Source organism: Plodia interpunctella, chromosome 21 (genome assembly GCF_027563975.2).
Source record: "Plodia interpunctella isolate USDA-ARS_2022_Savannah chromosome 21, ilPloInte3.2, whole genome shotgun sequence".
Lineage (NCBI taxonomy): Eukaryota > Metazoa > Arthropoda > Insecta > Lepidoptera > Pyralidae > Plodia > Plodia interpunctella.
In genome coordinates this window covers 7,581,225-7,601,884 of record NC_071314.1, presented here as the reverse complement: position 1 = coordinate 7,601,884, position 20,660 = coordinate 7,581,225, and the positions used below count along the sequence as shown (strand labels likewise).

General features: G+C 34.3%; 1 protein-coding gene across 6 annotated transcripts in view; it reads right to left on the bottom strand.

The window, feature by feature from the left end:
• Nucleotides 1-20,660, bottom strand: part of ct (cut) — a 151,127-nt gene that overhangs the window by 91,280 nt on the left and 39,187 nt on the right. For 2 of the 6 annotated variants that reach the window (XM_053761025.2, XM_064436639.1), the window contains one exon: nucleotides 9,904-9,942. The exons of 3 other annotated variants lie outside the window; for them this stretch is intronic. In XM_053761025.2, coding sequence (XP_053617000.1) covers nucleotides 9,904-9,921 — 18 coding nt within the window. In that variant the 5' untranslated portion in view covers nucleotides 9,922-9,942. Of the gene's footprint in view, nucleotides 1-1,183; nucleotides 1,309-1,447; nucleotides 1,527-9,903; nucleotides 9,943-20,660 lie in introns of those variants that run through there. One more of the 6 variants, XM_053761024.2, reaches the window with a different exon arrangement.

The following is a 20,660-nucleotide window of genomic DNA, read 5'->3' as shown; positions in this document are numbered from 1 at the left end:
ATTTCACATCAATAATAAATTTAATTTCACAATAATTATTTGATTTTGATTTCGAGATCTCGATTTTATCTTTTTCTTGTAAAATCGATATATTTCTGAATAGTCACGGTTTTTTTTAACACACGTATTAAGTTGTCTTAAAATGTTCAGTAACTCGCATAACTTCTTCCGTTCAGATTCATTATTTACGCCAGTATTTTCAGCCATTAATTAATTTAAAACCTATGTTTTTCAATAAATTACTGGCTGAAAATACTGAGGTTTATTTTCTTTTATTCGCTAGCAAAATCACTCGAATAGAACCTACCTCGTAACCGCACGTGCTCGCATGCGACAAAAGAAAAACACACATCTTTCGTGTCGCTAATTCGTGTCTCTCTTAATTACGGGACGTGAGGACGCCACAGAGCTCACAATGTTTAGACCTATCACATTGTACATTTAATTTTTTTATAAAATAGCGATAAGACTTTTTTCGTTTTAACGCATAGCTAAGCTCATAAAAAATCGGATAAATAAAATAATTGTACAGTCAACACTACATCAAGTTACCCAGCATTAACTTCTATGGCGCTGCAATAGCGGCGAGTTTGCAATGAATATAGGTACAATGTTCCATACCTTTCGGCTGCCTACTAAACCAATGCTACATAACCATTAGATTTTTTTTTACGATTGACAAAGAAATATTTGGAACAAGATTACAAAACATAATTTTCGTTTTTTTTTTTCATTTTAATTTTTGCCCAAATAATGTTATGTGACGTAACGCAGAGAAGTTTTAAAGAAAAAAAGTTTTCTTAAAAAAACTTGGTATTGTAACATTTTTTGCCACAGAAAAACAATAGGTACCTAAATTACAAAGAAATAATGTAAGTTTTTAAAATAGCACTTTATAAAAGTTTTTTTTTTAGTATGACGTAGCCGTTTCTTGCATAACTCTATTCTGTTCTACATTATAGATTCTCTTTTCATTAGGACCGTCTCAAGTTAGAAACAGGGTTAAAACTGAACTAAGTTTATTTATAAACTCTACATGTATCCAAACAGTATTAAAAATGAAATCGCGGTGTGGAATATTTTTTTAAATAAATTATTTCTTTTTGACACTTTAAATCTATGCTTCAAATTAACAATTAAAGTAATAAAATGCAATTTTTAAATCTAAATTACGTGCACTCACCTCATGATAATAACTCCTAATTTTCATAATTTCAACATACAATTTCATTAATTTGTCACTGAATAGTCCATTCATATGCACAGTTTATATCTTAGTCAATAACACAGATATTTGTAACACTAAACCTGAAAAAAATCGAAAAATTAATATAACACATGCAATTAAAAAATCTTTGAAAAAAAAAACAACGAATTAAAAAAAAAATCAAAGATTATTTAATTTGAAGTAATAATTAATAATTCGATTTTCAAATATCCTGTTTACTGGCTGGATTGATAAAAAAGAATGCAAGAAATATCTCGTATTCCAATTTCGAAGTTTGTAAACAGTCAGAAATGGCCGCGCCCGTGACGCTGTCACATCGAAAGCGCGCGGGCAACTGACGAGCACAGATAAAACTAGCATCACATCGCTTATCGCCCATTAGCATATGAGCTCCCAAACGTTCCCATACGTCTCAAAAATCTTCTCATTTGCATCGCAAGAAAACGTATGCAAATATCCGATGCGATCCTCCATTGTCGTTCGACATTTAAAATCGGAATCGGCGATCAATCGGTAAAACAGGTTTAATAACCATTGAGAACTTTTTATTTTTTTAAAGATGGGATTAGGGGGTTCAGATGCCACAACCCTAGTACAGATGGGTCCTGCATCATTGTGTGTTCGGAAATGGGTTCTTTACAATGCATGCGCGCGCATTAATATCAGTTAGATATTTTTTGATTTCTTTGTAGTTGACGTAATCAGAGTTATGAAAGATGCTGAGGAGCATTGTGACGTGAATTGCTAATATGTTTTTCTATAAATACATTAGAAAGATTAATCTTTGCATTTTGATAGCAAAGAAGTATTTTTTTTAATATTTATATTTTATTGTTTCCTGCAGATTTTTTTTGAGTAACACAATCATTTTAAATTTAGCTACAATTGGTATAAAATAGATACTAATGAATTTCCTGTATTTTAATAAGGCAGCATATAAATTAAAAAGGGTACATAATAATTATTGAAATCAATCACGCAGTCGTGAGAAATTGGAATAATTTTAAAAATTACTATTTATTCGCGCATACTAAATATCTAAACTGGTTCAAGAATAATTATAAAATGTATTTATCGTGTACCTATTACCATATGCAAATCGATAAGGGTATAAATCATAGAACAATATTGGGGTCACAATTTATGTGAGTTCGATGTTTAAAAAATAAAAACTGGTTTTTTTATTGCTCCATATTTTTATCTGTAGGGGTGACAGTCGATAGATCCGATCGATTATTTGCATATTAAGAAGCTGGTCGGTGAGAAAGTACGGGGTCACGATTTCTTGAACCCGTTTGATTTATTATTTTTACGCTTGATTGAATTTCTCGTTCCAAACTTGATTTTTGTTACGGCTTTTTGTTCGATATTTAAATTTGTCACCAATTTCTTAAATAATAATTATCTATGTTCGTGCACTCGTGTGACCTGTGACATTATAGAAAAAAGTTGAGTTCTTGAATTCTTGAATCTTATTTTTTTTTCAATCAATATTTAACTTGAAATCTGTAGAGTTACAATAACAAAAATTAAGTAAGATTAAAAGTCCCTAGTACAAAAATAATTATAATTCAAAATTACTTGACAAAGTCTCTATAATTTCTGCATGTTCCCAGTCGTGTTCGGGGTTGTGAAGCCACGAAGCCCGGGGTCAGCGTAAAAAAAACCTTGAAATGTTGAAGATTCGGAAGTGACATTACAACCGGCCGCCTGTCTAACGTCAACCGTCCTTGGGAATGCTGTTGTTGCCTATCAGCTGCCTAGGCTGTATGTCCCGTAGTCGCCTCGTACGACATCCACAGAAGGATATGGAGTGGTCCTATACTAGGGCGGAACCACACGCCGCCAAATTACTTGACGAAGTATTTATATTTAATTAAATAAAATATCCATACTTTTTGCCGGCGGCCATGTTGTCTGATATTCGACATTATTAACACATCCAATATAGGTGTGTGTACAAGTAGATAAAAATATTTGTCCGCGAGAGACAGGATACCCGTAGTTAGCGATTTCCGGCGAAAAATAAAGCAAATTAAACAATGATTCATTCAACATTATATATAAAAATGTATGCATATGTTGATGATATTATAGCATATGAATAGCACTAAAACTATGGTATATCTCGAAGTTCAATTCCCAATCCCCATTTTAAAGTTATCGCCTTTTTGACAGTCGACAAAAAAGTTTAACCTCTTCAAGACCTCGCATAATAACAGTTTGTATAGTTCAATAACAGCTGTCATAATAGTCGTTAATTAGTTGCTTTTTTAGTACACAAAAGTATAATTGCGCTAGAAAGTCGAATTTAATTGAACAAAAGAAACGATTCCGCCGTTACCGTTATCTAACCACCTATAAAATTATAATTTTAATGCGATTGAATATAGAAATTACAATAAAACTTCTCCAAAATTACATTGTAATAATAATATAATAATACAATATAAGCACAATCTCTCACAATACGATGCGTTGACTTCGAAAGAATTTGAAAAATGAACTGTTTTAGTGAATATACATTTTTAATTAATTATCTTTATTAGTGAATAAATGAAGAGATCCAATCCGTATATCTAAACGCGTACGGTTTAATTTCGCTTGCGTATTTTTGGGCTACTTTTTATGAGAAAATATATATTGTTTTGGCCAATGAATGCTGGCGATCATTGTACAGATTAGTGCAATTTGAATTTAGAATTATCTAAAGTAATTGTGAGCCGTAAACAATAATTCAACTTACTGTCCGAATTATTGTTAGGGTAGGTACCGTAATTTTGCTTCTAATTAAATGGTTGTATACAAAATGCTTTTCTGAGTACCAATATCTAGTGCGCTGTGCTAGAGATTTCTTTGCCGTTTGAATTTTATAGATAGTAACGTAATCTAGCTAGACTCTATAAAGTACATATGTGTAGGTACAGTCGACAGCACATCAGCCTACCCAAAATCATTTCGAATTCGCCGCTATTACCGCGAAATAAAGGGCCGTGTTACATATTTCAAGAGTATTTTTAAAATTTTTGCCCTTATTTCGTTTTTTATAAGCTATGTGTCATGCCAGTTACAAAGCGATGTTGGTTTTGTCCGATTTCTCACAAAAATATATACGGATCCAAATAAGATTTAATACTCTCTACTTGATACTTTTTCGAAAACATCGGCATTATTGGACGAAAAAGTACATTGAACCTGTTTCGGTACACTTAGCACGATGTTTAATTAATATAAATAAATTATAACGTTTTATAACTCATACTCATTATCAGATTGGGCTTCTACCAAATTTTATGTTTTATCTACCGTGACTATTATATTTGGACGCATAATGTTGTTCGTACGGTCCGGTTGCTTTTGTGATATGACTCGGCTATGGGAACACAGAAAGTCGGATTTGTACAGTTACATTTAATTGCTTAGTGAACATGGTTTTTAGAATTTTAATATTTTCAAGATCTACTTATTGTTCAGACATGGTTCATACATCATCCATATACATGAACATAGGTAGATAGAGAAATGATTATTAGTAAGTGAATATAAATTAATAGTAATAACGCTAAAATAATCTTAAAGCCTGAGTAGTTGATGAGTTGAATTAATTTCTACAGATATAAAGCAGTTTCAAAATATTTGCAGCAAAATACAGCTGTTTGTACATACACATATTTATGCATAAGATCTACAATATCGATACTAAGTTTTATGGTTCACCCACTAGAATTATTGAAATTTACTACTTTTGAGATTCCCTCAGCTCACATCTACTTGCATATTCAAAGTTTCACTCCGCAAGCCATATGGAAATCACCAAAAAGCTCATAAATATACCAATAATGTATGATCGACATTCCTTAAAGGAGGGTAGAAAGGAACTGATGAGCTTAACTGCTCAATCTACGCATTAGATTGCCCTTTCCGAACCAAACCTCATTACTTTCCGAAATGTAACCTCTATGGAGGCCATAAATATCGGAACAGCGCGCATATTTCAAAACAAAAAAAAAAATAACACATAAAATTTCTTTGCCCCGCTCCTCTAATGTCGCGGCGTGTTTCCATTGTCTGTAATAAGTGTGTCCTTTTAAATGACGATGGGAGAGTAGAGTCTACTAATTTGGAGTTATGTCAGCAGTAATATCATTTCAAAATTTTGGAAATTAGAAGTGTTATTTTATGATGTGTGCATCTTAATAATAATTTTATATGCAAGAAATATAATGATTGATATAATAAAGTGAACATTGCAAAAATTATCTTATAAGAATTTATTGTACCTTATTTTTATTTAATGTAATTTTATGAACCCACAATTTAAAAAGATTTAAAATTCTGCTTAGTAAAGTTTTACGCCAAAATCACTACGATGTCCGTATTTAAAAGAAAATGATCAAGAATAGGAACAAGAAACACACACAACACCCTTCTAAATTCCAAAACCGTAACACAATGGAAACGCACAGAGTGCGTCCCGGCATAGATTCCTGCATTACTTTAGTATGCAAATGTTCGCGATAGCGGGACACAGTAAGAGCAATTTAAATTATTTTTTATGGCGCTCAAGTGTATTGAGAACGCAACCTTCGGGATTTAACGCATCGGTATTGCCTCCAGATATTATGTTCGTAAATTTTGAATGAACTTCCATTTTTGAAATTTAAACAAGATACTTTATTATTGTGACAAGTTTCGGTTATGTCAGTTTTATTGCAGCCAGGAATCATGGTCTTTTTCATAAATATATATTTTTTCTTTTTAACATATTACTATATGGAATAATCATGAAGAGGAATTGGAATATTCAGAAGGGTAGTAAATGTATACCACTTTAAAGGATCTTTACAAATTACTCGAAAAATCCAATTTGATTTCTAGTTAGATTCACTTGCACTGAGTGTATGGTAATCTATACACTCATGTCTATACATGAGTGCATAGAAAACACCATGATTCCTGGCTGCAATAAAACTGACATAACCGAAACTTGTCACAATAAAAAAGTAATTTGTTTAAATTTCAAAAATGGAAGTTCATTCAAAATTTACGAAATATTACCTTAATGGTAATACTTTGTCAAACATTCAAAATAGTACCACTGAGATAAAACACAGAGGAAACTTGAAATTCCTCGGAAAATCGCCGTAAAACTGTGAAGAAAGTAGTAAATCGCTGTATACCCTGTTTAATCCAGAAAACATTTACGAAATGCACGTAGCAAGGCGAAATCTGATTAGCTTCGATGATATATCGCTGAGACTCGCCGCTTTAGTGCCTTAATTTGAATATTAGACGCGTTATTGAAAAGAAAACTTTCTGAACGGCCCTCCGCAAGCTTTTAATGGTTATTGCCTGCCTCCGCTGTCTTATTTCCGAACGCTTCGGAAAAATATTCAGAAATTATTCGGTTCAGGTGTTTTCCAACGATATACCATGAAAAATTGGCTCTTTAAACGGTTACCCATTTATTGCTTAGAAATATCTTAATCTCATATTAGAAAATGATATCCAATATTAACAGAATAAGCATAATATTAATTGCAACGTAAATATGATTCAAAATTGTAATACGATCGATACTCTCATTGTCTATTGACATTTCTATGTTTATCATTAATTCAATATTTAGAACATGTTCTTAATTCGGACGCGCGATTCGAATATCGAACGGAAGCGGAAACGGTACTGATTCTAATTTCAAACGAAATATCGCAACGTTTCTATTGATAAAATTTTGTGACTGTTATTATATTGAACGGAAATTTACGATTACAATATGTAACAATATCTAATGCAAATGTTTGTGCTAAGGCATGATCCACATGGCTGCTTTTATTCTTTTTAAGGTAATGGAGAAATTAACGGCCAGTGGTATCGTAACGCCAATAAAGATGAAATAGATAAAATCAAGGATGTTATTTCCGTCTTAGACAATGAGATTATGAATAATAAATTTAATCATAGGTTGTTTCTCCCTCGGTTTACGCGCTCGCCGACGCCTTTACAATAAAATGTTGCATTTTAAAATAGAATCGTGATAATGCGTTACATTACAGACGCCAATAACAACGCAGTGTAACACCAATTTAACTTTTTACATAGGGACGTGTCAGCGGTATTGTGCGTCTATTTTGGCGGGAAACTCATAAAGTATGATTACCTTAATGTCGCCCGATTCGTTTTTGGGCCCCCGTTACTTTTCATATCGGGGTTCGGCTTTGGAAGTGATATCATGAGGCAAATAAATCACATTTCATTCGCATGAATGTATATGAAATGTTACGATTTCAAAAGTAATTTGATTATTACTTAGGTATCTACAAATAAGTCTTTTGGTGAAGTTTAATGGTGTTGTCGAAAATTATTGAAGCCAATGAACTTCGAAGTTCGATATTCAAATCGAAGACAACTAGTGACGCGACATCTCAAACTTACAATCGAGAATCTCGCATTTATAATCGATCGATTATGCCGAGACAAGGTGACGCGGCGCAGGGAGGTCCGACGGAAGGATTACAAGCCACATTAGCATACGTAATTTGTGAGCACATCTGTCCGTACAGTACACGTGGGCGACTCTCGCTTTCTTATTGTTCAAATATATCATTTCGCTCCTTTGTTTGCTCGAATCGCGTTTTGATTTGAGATAACTTGTGAGTAACACGGAAGTCATATCGTACAATTCGACTTGAGATTGTGTTTCTTGATATTTTTGTCGTCGGAATTGAAATGACGATGTCGTCATTTTCGTACGTTGCATACGAACTGCTGTGATAAAGTTCCATAATACATTTTAAGTACATTGTGTATTCAATTCGCTTTTTGAATCACAATCACAAATCAATTTCGTTCGATTCGAAAATCAAAAATTCAAATCGTTCGAGACAAAGCGACATGTCGCCTAATGAGCCAATAACTTGCAAGACAATGGCCGGGTGTGGGCGTTCCGAATTCGAAATTATCACAAAAGAATATTAATGCAACACTTATTCAAATACACGATCCATATTCAAAAATTATCTTGTCGTTTAATTTGAATGGTGACGGCGACAAACTTTTTTCTACTGTTCTATTTTTGAATTATCGGGGGCATTGTGATAGGTTTTTTTTTAGGTATAGAAACGTTCCCCTCGCTTGTCAAAGAAGTGTATGCGTTTTAATTGTACAGCCGTATTCAAATTTGGTAGGTCTTTTTTTAATCATTTAATAATTTTTGTTTATGATTCCTGTATGCCGCATACAGTCTTTATTACCGTTTCCTGTGCTGTCAACACTAATGAATGTGACGTCTGTGACGTAGGACATGTGCGCGCGTGTTTGCGGCTACACGGAGAGAACTTCATACAGTTTTTCTGTATTGTTTATAAAAAACACGGCATTGAATCCTGATAGCATGACATCAAAAATATTACAAGGATACTGAAATTAAAATTCTTTGATGGCATTTAATAACACAAAAAAGGGAAGCGTAATCACGACTGAAATTCGTCTCGATCGAGGAACTCAAATTAGACGAATGGCGGTCGGAAGATTCTTTGTCTTCGGGGCCTAATGAGTTTTTAAGTCGATTATAGCAATTTTTCATAGAAAAACGCCTTTAGTGATGTATCGGTGGAATCAATCACTGTACGGCTTAAATTGTTCTTTGTGCGGCTATCGGATCGTAGGCGAGGTCGGACAAATGAGTCGATAGAGAGGCACAGACTTCTTTATCTGGGGGTTTTGTTTCGTTTCCCGCGGTCGATTGTGTTGGGCGATTTACAAAATGTCATATTGATGACGAGGGCCTGATAGCCCATATGGAACACATTACATTATACACGCTGCGAGGTAAGCGATGCGTTCTTTCGGTCGGATGCCCGTTGGTCGGGTCTTCTAATATTTTGGTGTTAGTTAGTTAATTATAAATTAATCACAAAACAATTTTAATTGCCGTAAAATGGGGTACAGAAATTGATACTTAATCTATTTTTGATAAAAATGCTTCTGAAACTAGAAAAAGTAAATGCCCAGTAAAAGTTTGATGTGTGACGTGTTTAAGTACCAATTTTGGCTTTAAATACATAGATTAGTTATTGTGTATCTTGCAGTACATTTTTAAGTGCGATGCCATCAAATCAGTACAAATTCGCTAAGCATAGGAAATGACTCATCCTTCACATACGACATGGCCTAATACTTAAGTGCTTAATGGGTTGATGATTGATACTGCGCCCTTTTTCAGTCATTGGGTCAAACGATTAACAAAATGTCATATTGACGGACACTGACGACGATCCGTGCCAATCCGTTTTTAAAAAGTAATGAAATCGGCACAGGTAGCCGAAATTGCTGTCCGAAATAAACTGTTAAAAGCCAAATGCGCGGAACTGTCCGTCACATTCTGTATTCAAACGGGCACTGGCTGAATAGCCGTATTGTTTTAAAATCCGAACGCATAATGAACGGCCGTTCCTTTTTCAAAATCGTTAATCGAGCTCTTTCACTTCATTTGCCTTCCGATCGTTTATTTTTTTTTCATTGTTTTATTTTTAATTTCCAACTGGAATTGCATTGATTTTATTTGCCTATGGATTTATTTGAATTTAGAATGGTGTAATTCAATACGAATTAACGGAACGCCACTTGCTTTGTTCGTTATTCGAAAATAAATGAGAAAGGAAATATAAATTTACCTCAAAAAGACACCACATCTTCTGTTCTTGTTAACGTACCTGAAATGAAATGTTAAAAATTAGAAGAAATACCTAGGTATTTATCAAATATATATATATAACATTGTTAGTCGTACTAGAGGGGGTGCATTATGCAGACAGTCTATATGAACCCAGCTCATTACAGTAACTATACTGAGAAAAATGTCTCCACCAATAATAAGTCGTTATCACAACATCAGGATTGAAGGAAACTCAGTAAAAAGTCACTCCTTATTTTTCCACATAAGACATGGGCGTGTCTGGACTGGGAACGCCTAGTTCGGCAAACCTTCTCCCTTATCGAATAGAGCTGTTTTTCCAATAACGATATCGACCTTCGATCGGTTCCAAACGCCCTCACTATCTTACAAGATATCGAGTACGCCTTCTTAAAAATCCACTGAACCCAATAATAAACTCTATAACTAAAGACTTAAGACCGTATTCCGATCGCGCGGCGACATCGTAAAACATATTGATGTGATATCGGTTTTCCATTAACCGCTGCATTGGAAACTCGACTTTAGTCCGCACGTGTAAGGTTCGTATTCGTGTGTGGCCGACGGAAGGAATGTATTGACGTGTTATCGGAGATGTTTGCGTCCTTTTCTTTCTAGTGCTTTTCCTGTATGCGCGTCTCTTTCGTCGGCGCAGGTCGTGAGATGACTGGGTCGGTCTTTGTTGGATGTCTGCGCATTTTTTCTTATCAAATAACGCTAATAAAATGTTCAACGCTTTGTATTAGCACGCTTCACTGGTTATGGGCGCCTGGTACTTCGACTCGATGAACTGTCTTAGTATTGATTGATTTGTTTACTTAATCTATATATATGTATAAGTATGAAGTACATAGAAGAGTTAAGACACTCTACAAACAGTGATGCAATAGATAATAATGTAGAGTCTTTATTAATTTGTGGTAGAGTTAATTAACTCTTGTAAAATAAATTTATTTTTATAATTTTTTTTTTTTTTTATAAAGTAATTTTTCATATTTGTATCGGATTCACTTCGGCATGAATTTCTTATAGCTTATAGTAGAGAATTTCTTTATGAAAATATGAGTAACACGCCCGCGGTGTTACCCGCGTGATTATTTTAAAAATACTTACGTTTTATGCACTGTAGCGCCATCTACTTTATAAAGCGCCATTGACTAACTCTACGGGAATCGCGTAATTTCAGTTTAAAAACATATATGTATAGGTAACACCACGTGTTAATCCACGGTATGAGCTATCACATTGCCAAATTTCACAAAAATTGGCTCAGTCATTTGAGCGTGAAACTGTAACAAACATACTCACATACTTTGGCCTTCATAATATTAGTGGGACAGTGAAAATGTTAGATTTTGTTTAAAATTTATGTTACATGGGTATAAATTCTAAACAGAGTCTAAGATTTTGTTAATAGAGCATTTTTCACAAAAATTACATGTCAAATTCGAAAAGACTGTAGTTATGGCTCAAACAGATAAGGAATGTCGTTATTAGGATATTATGCATACTAATAATACTAACAGTATTATATAAAGAGAAAATATTTTTTTCTTTTTTCTTTGTAAAATGAATAAACTCAAAAACTACTTCTTCATAGTCGTATTCCTCATGGTTGAGGGTCGTGATTATTACGTGGAATGAAACACACACAACAACTTTCTTGGCATTATTAATGGATTAGTTTCCCATTGCCTTCTCCATTTCACACACAGGTTAATAATATAATCAACCAGTGTGCAGGTTTCCTCACGATGTTTTCCTTCATCGGAAGCAAGTGGTGGTCGATGAAAACTACTATACATCAGTCACATTGGTATACAAACTCATGTGGCACGAGTAGGATTCGAACCTGGGACCTTTCGATCCACAGGCGGGCGTCTTAACCATTATACCACCGCTTCTATCCTTAAAAAATTACTAGTCTGTTATTTTATTAAAATTTGCCACGCAGATAAACGGAATCTTCAGGAGTAACGTAGGCTACATTATAATTACAGTACAGTCAACAGCCTACCCAAATTCATTGCATACTCGCCGCTATTACCGCGCCATAGAGGTTCATGTAAGGTAACTCGATGTGCTGTTGACTGTACATATATACAAAATGCATAAGATGAACACTTTGGTCGAACTTTGACATTCGTTAACGTGCGTCTTACAAGCCGATACTAATTTGAATTTAGAACGGTTTTCATTTATTTTTATTCGAATTTAGAATCACATCGACCCGATAGGCATAAGTCAAAACGCAGTAACTCACAAGACATAATTTTCTGAGACATTTATAACGTTATTATATTTTCAGTGAATATTTGTTTTAGCCGTTAATGTGTTATTTGGAATCTACTAGGAATAACTTTTCGAAACATAAATATGATACATGTGGCGTCTCAATCGTTAGTTTTGTTTGATTTTTTTGGTCCGTCGGGATATTTATGTTATGATTGTAAGGATAAATCTGGCTGTAATGCAGTAATTAGTTACACGGTATTAATGGGGTTTGTTTGTATGAGAATATGTTTTATTACATATTTTATGGGCGTCGTTAACATTGAGGGATTAAAATTATCTTCGTGCGACACAAGTTCCCACTATTGGGCAACAAATGTTTTGGAATTCGGCTGTCATGTGATATCGACTGCAATAGCTAAATCTAAATAGATATTGGAGCCGAAGTCGAACATATGCAACAGTTGTGGATAAACTTTTCTTTGATCAGAATACGAGTAATTTTGAAGAAGAAATCGTTCACTTTAATCGTCTTCATTGCCGATTTGGATTCAGACAAACCATTAATAAGCAATATCCTCTTGGCACAGATACACAAACAAATAGACGTCGAACCAAATGTGTGTATACCTCATTTTGTCCTATCATTACGCGCATTGCCATTTTATCCCAATCCCAACAAATATTATAAATGCGAAAGTAAGTTTGTTTGTTTGTTACCTCTTCATGCATTATCTACTGGACCGTTTCTTATGAAATTTGTTACACAAGTAGAAAATAAACTGGAATAATACATAGGGTACCTTTTTATCCCGAAATTCGCAATTATCTTATTCGCAACTATCTTATTAATTCTCTGACAATAATTATTTATGTTTTGTTTTTACTGATGCAGACATAAAATTCGTAATGTTTAAGGCATCATTCGCAATTTAAAAAAAATAATTGTCATTTTATATTATAAGTAAGTACCTATATTTCAATAATGTTCGGTTGGTTCGAGATAAATATTATATATTCGTTCATACAATGTCTTTGAGTTATCTATTTATTTATTTAGTCCATGTTGTATCCTTTCACAAACAAAATGCACGTGTTCCACAAAAACGTACGAATATAGACTTTATATGTCACGTTTTAAAGCTCAATTTGCTGTGCGTGTTTCCTGTTGCAATGAATCTTTTGTACGGATCGATGGTCGAGATCAATATACGATTCGTTACAGGGATTAATTCGCTGATGTTATGATGTTTGCTTTATCATAAGAGGTTTATTAACTACTGAGCATCTTTGTTAAGTGATTTTTTTTGTTTCTAAAAAAAGTTTTTATTTATTTATATATTTATAGATGTTCCTGTTAATTAATGAGCTGAGAATTAGAATGCATTATCCAGCACACTAAGAGCCAGATAATTGTATAACACAATTTAAAAATAATTTATACATTCTCATATGTTTTTGACAACATATGAAATAGATATAAAATTACGTTGACCAAGTTTAGCAACTATGTTTGGGTTGAACCAACAGTTAAACTAACCGATAGTAAAACTATTGACCGTAATTAAGGCGATGGCCCGTGACAGGATACAATGGTAATCCCTGGATTATCCCGATAGAACACCTCTTGACTCTTGACCGGGTCACTCCTTAACTATTAACCAATTTTGGAAGACCTTCAGTAGTTGACTGTATAATTGCATGTCAAACATGTTCGCTTTGTCTTAATGCAGTGACTTAAAAAAAAAAGAAAAAAAACTTGGTCATATTAGCATTTTGGCCTGGTACCCGTGTCGCGGTAACCGCTGTTTTATACTTTCATTAGTATTTATTTAAATCTAGGCTTTTTTCAGAATATTATTCATCTGCCTTGTCTATAGGCCAGGCTAGTAATTTCTTTACATATATAATTATCGTTGTTTTTATATTTAATTTTTACATAGACACGAAAAAAAAATGTTATAACGTAGATATACACAAAAACCATATGATCACGTTTTAGTGACACGTAGAAATTACGTTATAATAAAAAAAAACCGGGTATAATAAAAAATACAATTCACAGAGTGACGATACGTTTTACGCGTGCCGTGCATGAGTGAAATAATTTGTATGAAAAGCAAATTATGTTAACTCGAACCAAGAGGTCAGCTTGTGTTGGTCGTGCACTAGATCAAACCGGTTTTCAGCGGCTTTGGCCGGACTTTTCTCGCCGACGGAACCCTTTCTCTTGTCTATTATTCAATGTGACCCTGCTCTGATCGTAGGGTTACATGTCAAATGGCATTTCTCTCTATTCATGGTTTGACACTTTCGGTTTTTATTATTATTTTTATTAAAACAATAGTTTCTCCAATCAATCACTGAAATGTCTCACTAAAAATATTTTTTGATAATCAAACAGGTATCTACTTACAAATAAAAAAAAAATTCCCGCCATAAACACAAGGACATGTCATTTTGTTTAATAAATTACTATCGACATTTGATATCAAAAAATAATACCATTAACTCAATACACGAAATTAATAGAAAGTTCGTTACTTAATTAACATACAAAAAACTTCGTTACCAGACAGGTGTCATACCACCCTTCATTAATATTATCTTTAATCTCTCAATAATCTAAATATTCAAAAACATGTGAACCGGCCCTACGGTCCCTTGGGGCGAAGATCGAAGGGGCGCGGGTCAGCCCCAAACCGATACTATGAAGTATTTATTGAGCTGCGGCTGACCAAAAGTATTACATTGTTTAGTTACTCCATTTTGACGTCGGCCGCCGAACGGAAATCTCTTCCTCAAGTAATAAGGTCCATTTTTGCGTGTCAATTGTACACTCCTCTTGTTTGTAAAATACGGTAATTTTGTAATTGCTTGTTTATGTCTGTTTCTCTTCAATTGTTCTATTGTTTGATTTGTCCTTATCGATTCTCGTTTACACAATATTAATTATAATAATGAAAAAATATCCTTCAGGAATTTCTTAAGGCTCGACTGAAAGGTTTATTTCCGTTAATATTTCTAATTTATTTGTAATATAAATATTAATAGCGGTAATAATTTTGCACGTTGCTATACAAGTTGTGGAGTCTTGGAGGAGGATTTTAAATGTATCAAAGAGTATTTACGTTCAACGCCATCTATATCAATCAGGACCAAACTTGTTAACCTCAATAGCAGCCGAAAGCTTTAAGTTCTTTAATTAGATAATGGCTGATTTTTTAAAATATAAAATTGAGTAGTTTGCTGTGTCGCCGTGTGTGTGTATTAGTTGTAAATTGTGTGACAAATAAGACAGATTCTTTGTCTACTATTTTTTTTTTAATTTTTAAAAATTTCTAACCCAATCTTTGTTTTTCAATCATCACCACTGACTCAATAGTATTAAGTATCTGCTAATGGGCGTAATCGAAGAGTTTGAAAACAACAGGTGCCCGGAATCAAACCGGCGACAGTAACGGGACACATCTGCTGAGCTATCGGCGATTTATTTTGGTCACCGATATAGTATTGCTCTTAGATATTTTTTTTGGTTCACAGATTATTTTTCGGTTCCGCGATTCGTTTCTAGTTATTTTAATGGGACACTGGACTTCCTGACTTCGGTATATAGCTAGAATAGAACTTGGAATATAGTATAGATATAGAATACATGTTACTACTAAATTTCCACGAGAATTAAGCGTTTAGTTTTCTTCATAAATTGAAATTTAAACAACACGCCTCTTTTCCTTGGACGGTTAAAACACTAAATAAGTTGGGTATTTGCTTGCGGTCAGACAGACGTCCGATCAACTGCGGTCTGCTAATGGCTGTTTGATCGGAGTTCGGGAACCAGAGTCGTAATTATTTGATGGACAATTTCGCTAATCTTTGTTTTCCTGATTTATATTAACACTTAAAATTGCACAACCCATTGTTTTCATTAAGTGTAACGGTGTAAATGCGATGTCAAAATGGTTTTGAATTGCTACTAAAAATATTAAGCACGTGTAACTTACATATAATGATGACAACCATTGCAAATATAAGACTAGTTGCAAACAATAAATACATACCAACCAAATAAAAAGAAAACAGCTATGCTCCAATGCTATAAAAAGGAAATTATTCAAAACGAATAATAAAAAAGTATGAAATAGAAAATATGAACACTTTAAGAGGAATCAATGGGCCGTGGGGTTGAGAATAGACGTATCTTTCCCGGTATGGGGCTCATCCGATTTCCGAACGGCACCGATAGCGGAAGCGGCGCCCCCTACCGGAAGTGCGTTGAGCGGGAAAATAGGCGGAAGTTTCGCGCCGGAGAAAAAATTCGGAAAAGAATCCCTCTGACAAATTTGCATTCGAAAGGGCACTTTTGTGTGTTTTGCTCGGCGATCGGTTGTAAATTTGTCAGATTGTCAATTCACCGCAAACGCTTCTCTCCGTCACTTTTGTTATGTTAATATTTGTTTCTTGAAATATTGCGATTTTGGGGTTACACCTTTTTTTCACTGGGGCCTTTTAATAAGGAAAACATTTTGAATTTGGAGCGTACGTTCTTAAAGAAATCGGATTCCAAATTCAAAATCGAGGAGTGCGTAATTAGACAGGTGATTCGCTAATTCGTATAAAGAATCCGAGCCGTGAAGCGATCGAGTCGAGCCGGGAGCTGTGGGAACGTCACGTAGATTAATCGGCATTCGAGCAAAAAGTGGCCAGTGTGCTCGATTGTACATGCTTAAAGATTTAACTTTTTATAGCAAACGGAAACAAGTTAATGTGGACTTTATTTAGAAACTATAAGGTCGTCTTTGCAGTGTCACTGAAACACTAATCAGGCAGTCATTTGTAATTATTGAAAATCGTGTAGCGGTTAAACTATTTGTTGAATATGGCCTCCCATAAAATAACAGCTGTGATTTATCCATTTCGATTCACTCATACAAGCACGTTTTTAAATACTAAGTACTATTAGGTACTAAATCTGCAATAAGTATAGGACAGGAGCTTTCCCTCATAGATTTCCACATACATATACTTACTTAGCAACCGGCTTTAGACTTTCACAATAAGTAGGTATATTTACTTACGGTGGAATATGGAGAATTTCGAAATTTTCATAGTAACAAAACTTATCGGTTTACAGCGTACTTAATTTGTTTTTATCTACAATTTTAAATTGCAATCGATTATTTCTTTCACTATAACAACTAAGTAAAAGTTATGTGTCTAGCTCTGTTTTTTTTTTCTTGCGACTGTCAAAGTTCAGAAAATCAATGATGACAATTTTTAATATCAATCAAATATTGTACCGATTTTCGTCAAATACGTACCTAAAATGATTTTGCTTCTTTAACATTACATTTCGTTTCCATGCAATTGGCAAAATTGTGTACTCCCACTACTCAAGGCCGAAAAAAAAATGACAATAAAATAATGCATTGGATGTAGTGACATTGACAACCTCCGTCAGCAACACATGCGTCGGTGCATCGCAATATGCACGAAGCGGCCCTGACCTCGCTCAGGGTTGCCACACACCACAGCACATAATAATGTAACGCGCGCGAAGTTGGCTGCGAATTTCTCGTCTTGGAGCTAAGGCCATGGTTATTATTACGACGAATTTGCTATATAGTACATTAAATGATGGATTAATTATGTGATTTACGCTGGAAAAGTAAATGACTCGTGTCATTTTGACTACTTCTGGTTTAGTACTTTTACTGACATAATTCAATTCGAACTTATTTTATTTTTAAATTCAAAACATGCTGCGTTGTCTAGCTAGTGTCTTCATCATTAAAGCATTTAAAAATGATCGTTTACCGTTTCTGGGCTCGACCATCCCTAGTTTCAAAGCCGAAGGAAGTGGGGACATTTGATCGATCATCTCGAACTGTTACAATCGAGGCACACTTCTGTCATATTGTGCAATATCCCGTCCAAAGATAGCTATATTATTTACTATGAACCAAATATTAAAACAAAACAGCATGGCAACCTACAAAATTAAAGTCATTAAAAAGTAAAAATTAATGGCATTCGACTAATTCAGAATGTGTTCGAAAATCAAAAGTGATTCACAAATTATATCTTTAGCAGTCAGGATATAGATAAACATGTTTAATCCTCAACATTTAAAACACGTTCTTTATGACAGTCTTATTTTTAAATAAATCTTGTAAATTAATAGCCGGCCAATGCGACTCTGAAATAAATTCGATTGAAAATCGAATGCTGTTCGGAATTCGAAGGAGCCGGTGTCGTCGGCTCGGCGGCCTCTTCAAAAAGCCGCCCGAGCGTAATTTTGACAATTAAAACGCTGGCCATCGCGCACATTGTCTCTTCGAGACCGCGTGTCCTTGGCAGGAATTTCAAATTCGGAACCTTCTCTTTTTAAAATTCGCGACCGGTTTGATTTGTTCCCGCGCGGCTTTCCGCTCCTTGTTTATGGTACTTGAATTTTTTTAATAACAGCAGAAGATGTCAGCGGTAAATTTTTACGATCCTGTTTTCATCATATTTTTTCCGTTTTTAATATTCTATCGTTTAGTTTTAAACTATCATAAATTAGATCTATCGCTCGTAATATCGTATGTTTTAATGTTCGAATTTTTGGTTCAGTACGTGGCGAGTGCTGGTCCCGAATAAGTCAAGATTTTATTGATCATAAAATTTTAGGATCGCTTTGGTAGGTGACTCTATTTTGTTAAACGATCGATTTTAAGAGGCTAGTATTGGACTCGTTATGGCTTTAACGACTTGAGAAAAAAAAGATTCTAATTAAAAGATAACAATCTGTGAGTTCGTTTGGTTCATGCTGGACGTTATTCTGAATTCTGATGAATCGAGTGAGTAGAATATTTTATCGAGTAAACAAAATTCAGTTTTAATTTTTGACATGCAATATTTTCAGTTCAGCAGATTCTTGATCGGCGGCCAAGAACATTCGGGTGACGAGAGATTTAGGAAATTTTCGTACACAATTGCGATTATTTTCATTCTACATTAATAATAAAATACTTTCATCTGATCATTAGGTTGTAAGGACACATGTATTAATGATCCTTAAACGTATTTGCAAGACAGAAAGTCCCTTAAATAGGTACTAAATAAATTAACCGACTTGGATCTCATAACTTACGATAGAAAACCTGAGCTGCGAGTCTTGATTTTTTTACAGCATGTTTTTCATGACATAAACCTTTGACTTTACCACATTGCACTCTCTTACACACAATCATGTTACAAATATCAATCCCTTTTCATCAAATCCCATAGATTTCACACATGAAGATGTAACACATCAATGAACTTAGTCGATATTGACGTTGTCGGTTGCTTGGACTGAATCGACTTGAATCGAGTTCAATTGGCTAACGATTGATTATTCAATCAAAGCTGATTGATCGGCATTATCTGATAATAGGCGAACAATTGACATGCACAGTCGAATACGATTGCGAGATCACGATTCTTGGACATGCGCAGTTGAGTTTTATTCTACGAACTAAATAGACAAACGTTGCAAGCAACAGTGTACAATATCGATAATCTATTGGTTTAATCATAAAATAGTAATCGATACGATTATCGATAGAATGAATTAATGAAATGTTTATTCACTTGAAACATAGTGCATACACCAAGGCACTAGCGACAGACTAACCTTTCATCAATAGTTTTGCAAACTAAGTATAACTATTCGATTCAATCGATAATCTTATTCAATATTATGACTGGTTTTGTCAAAAATGTTTATGAGGTTAAGTTTGATTGTTGGTATTGCCGATGTCACGTGACGACATGAAACTGCAGTACTTCTTAATTTGTTCGCCTCGGCTTACACTAGCAGATTATAGGTAAAAATATTTTTTGTCCAATTTTATCGTTAATTGTTAATTGATGTTTATTTTTGGCGTGAAACAAAGGCCATAAAAATAAATAAAACTCGTAACATTGCTGTAAGTATTGCAAATAAAAAAGTTGGTTCGTTTCGATTGCAATGTGGGTGGCAGCTGTACGAATTGATGGAAATGGACAGGATACAATATTACGACTTCAATGGTTATACAAAAATATAGATACCTACAAAAATATAGGTTTTCATATTCAAAATAACAAAAAAGTCTCTAAAATAAAAAAAGTATTCTAAAATGTTAAAACACTGGCCACTTACAACAGACACGCAAATCAAAAAGTGATTGAATTTAATCATAAAAAGAACCTCGTTTAAATTTGGAACACATCCCTTGCGGGAATCAATAAGGCACGTTCAATAAAATTTTTGCGCGCGTAAATCGTTTGGCGAGGGCGCGGGAACAAAGATGTCTCACTCAAGGCGGAGACATCCTACGTGATCTGTTTGCGAAAAAATACCTTAAGCACCTCTTTACCTGTGCGGGACCCTCGGAGGGGCCCGGGTTTTCTTTTGAACTTGTAAACATCGGCTTAAGATGTTGTCAGCAAATCGGTGCGGTACCGAACTTCGATTGCCCCTCTTTTGTCTCTGGT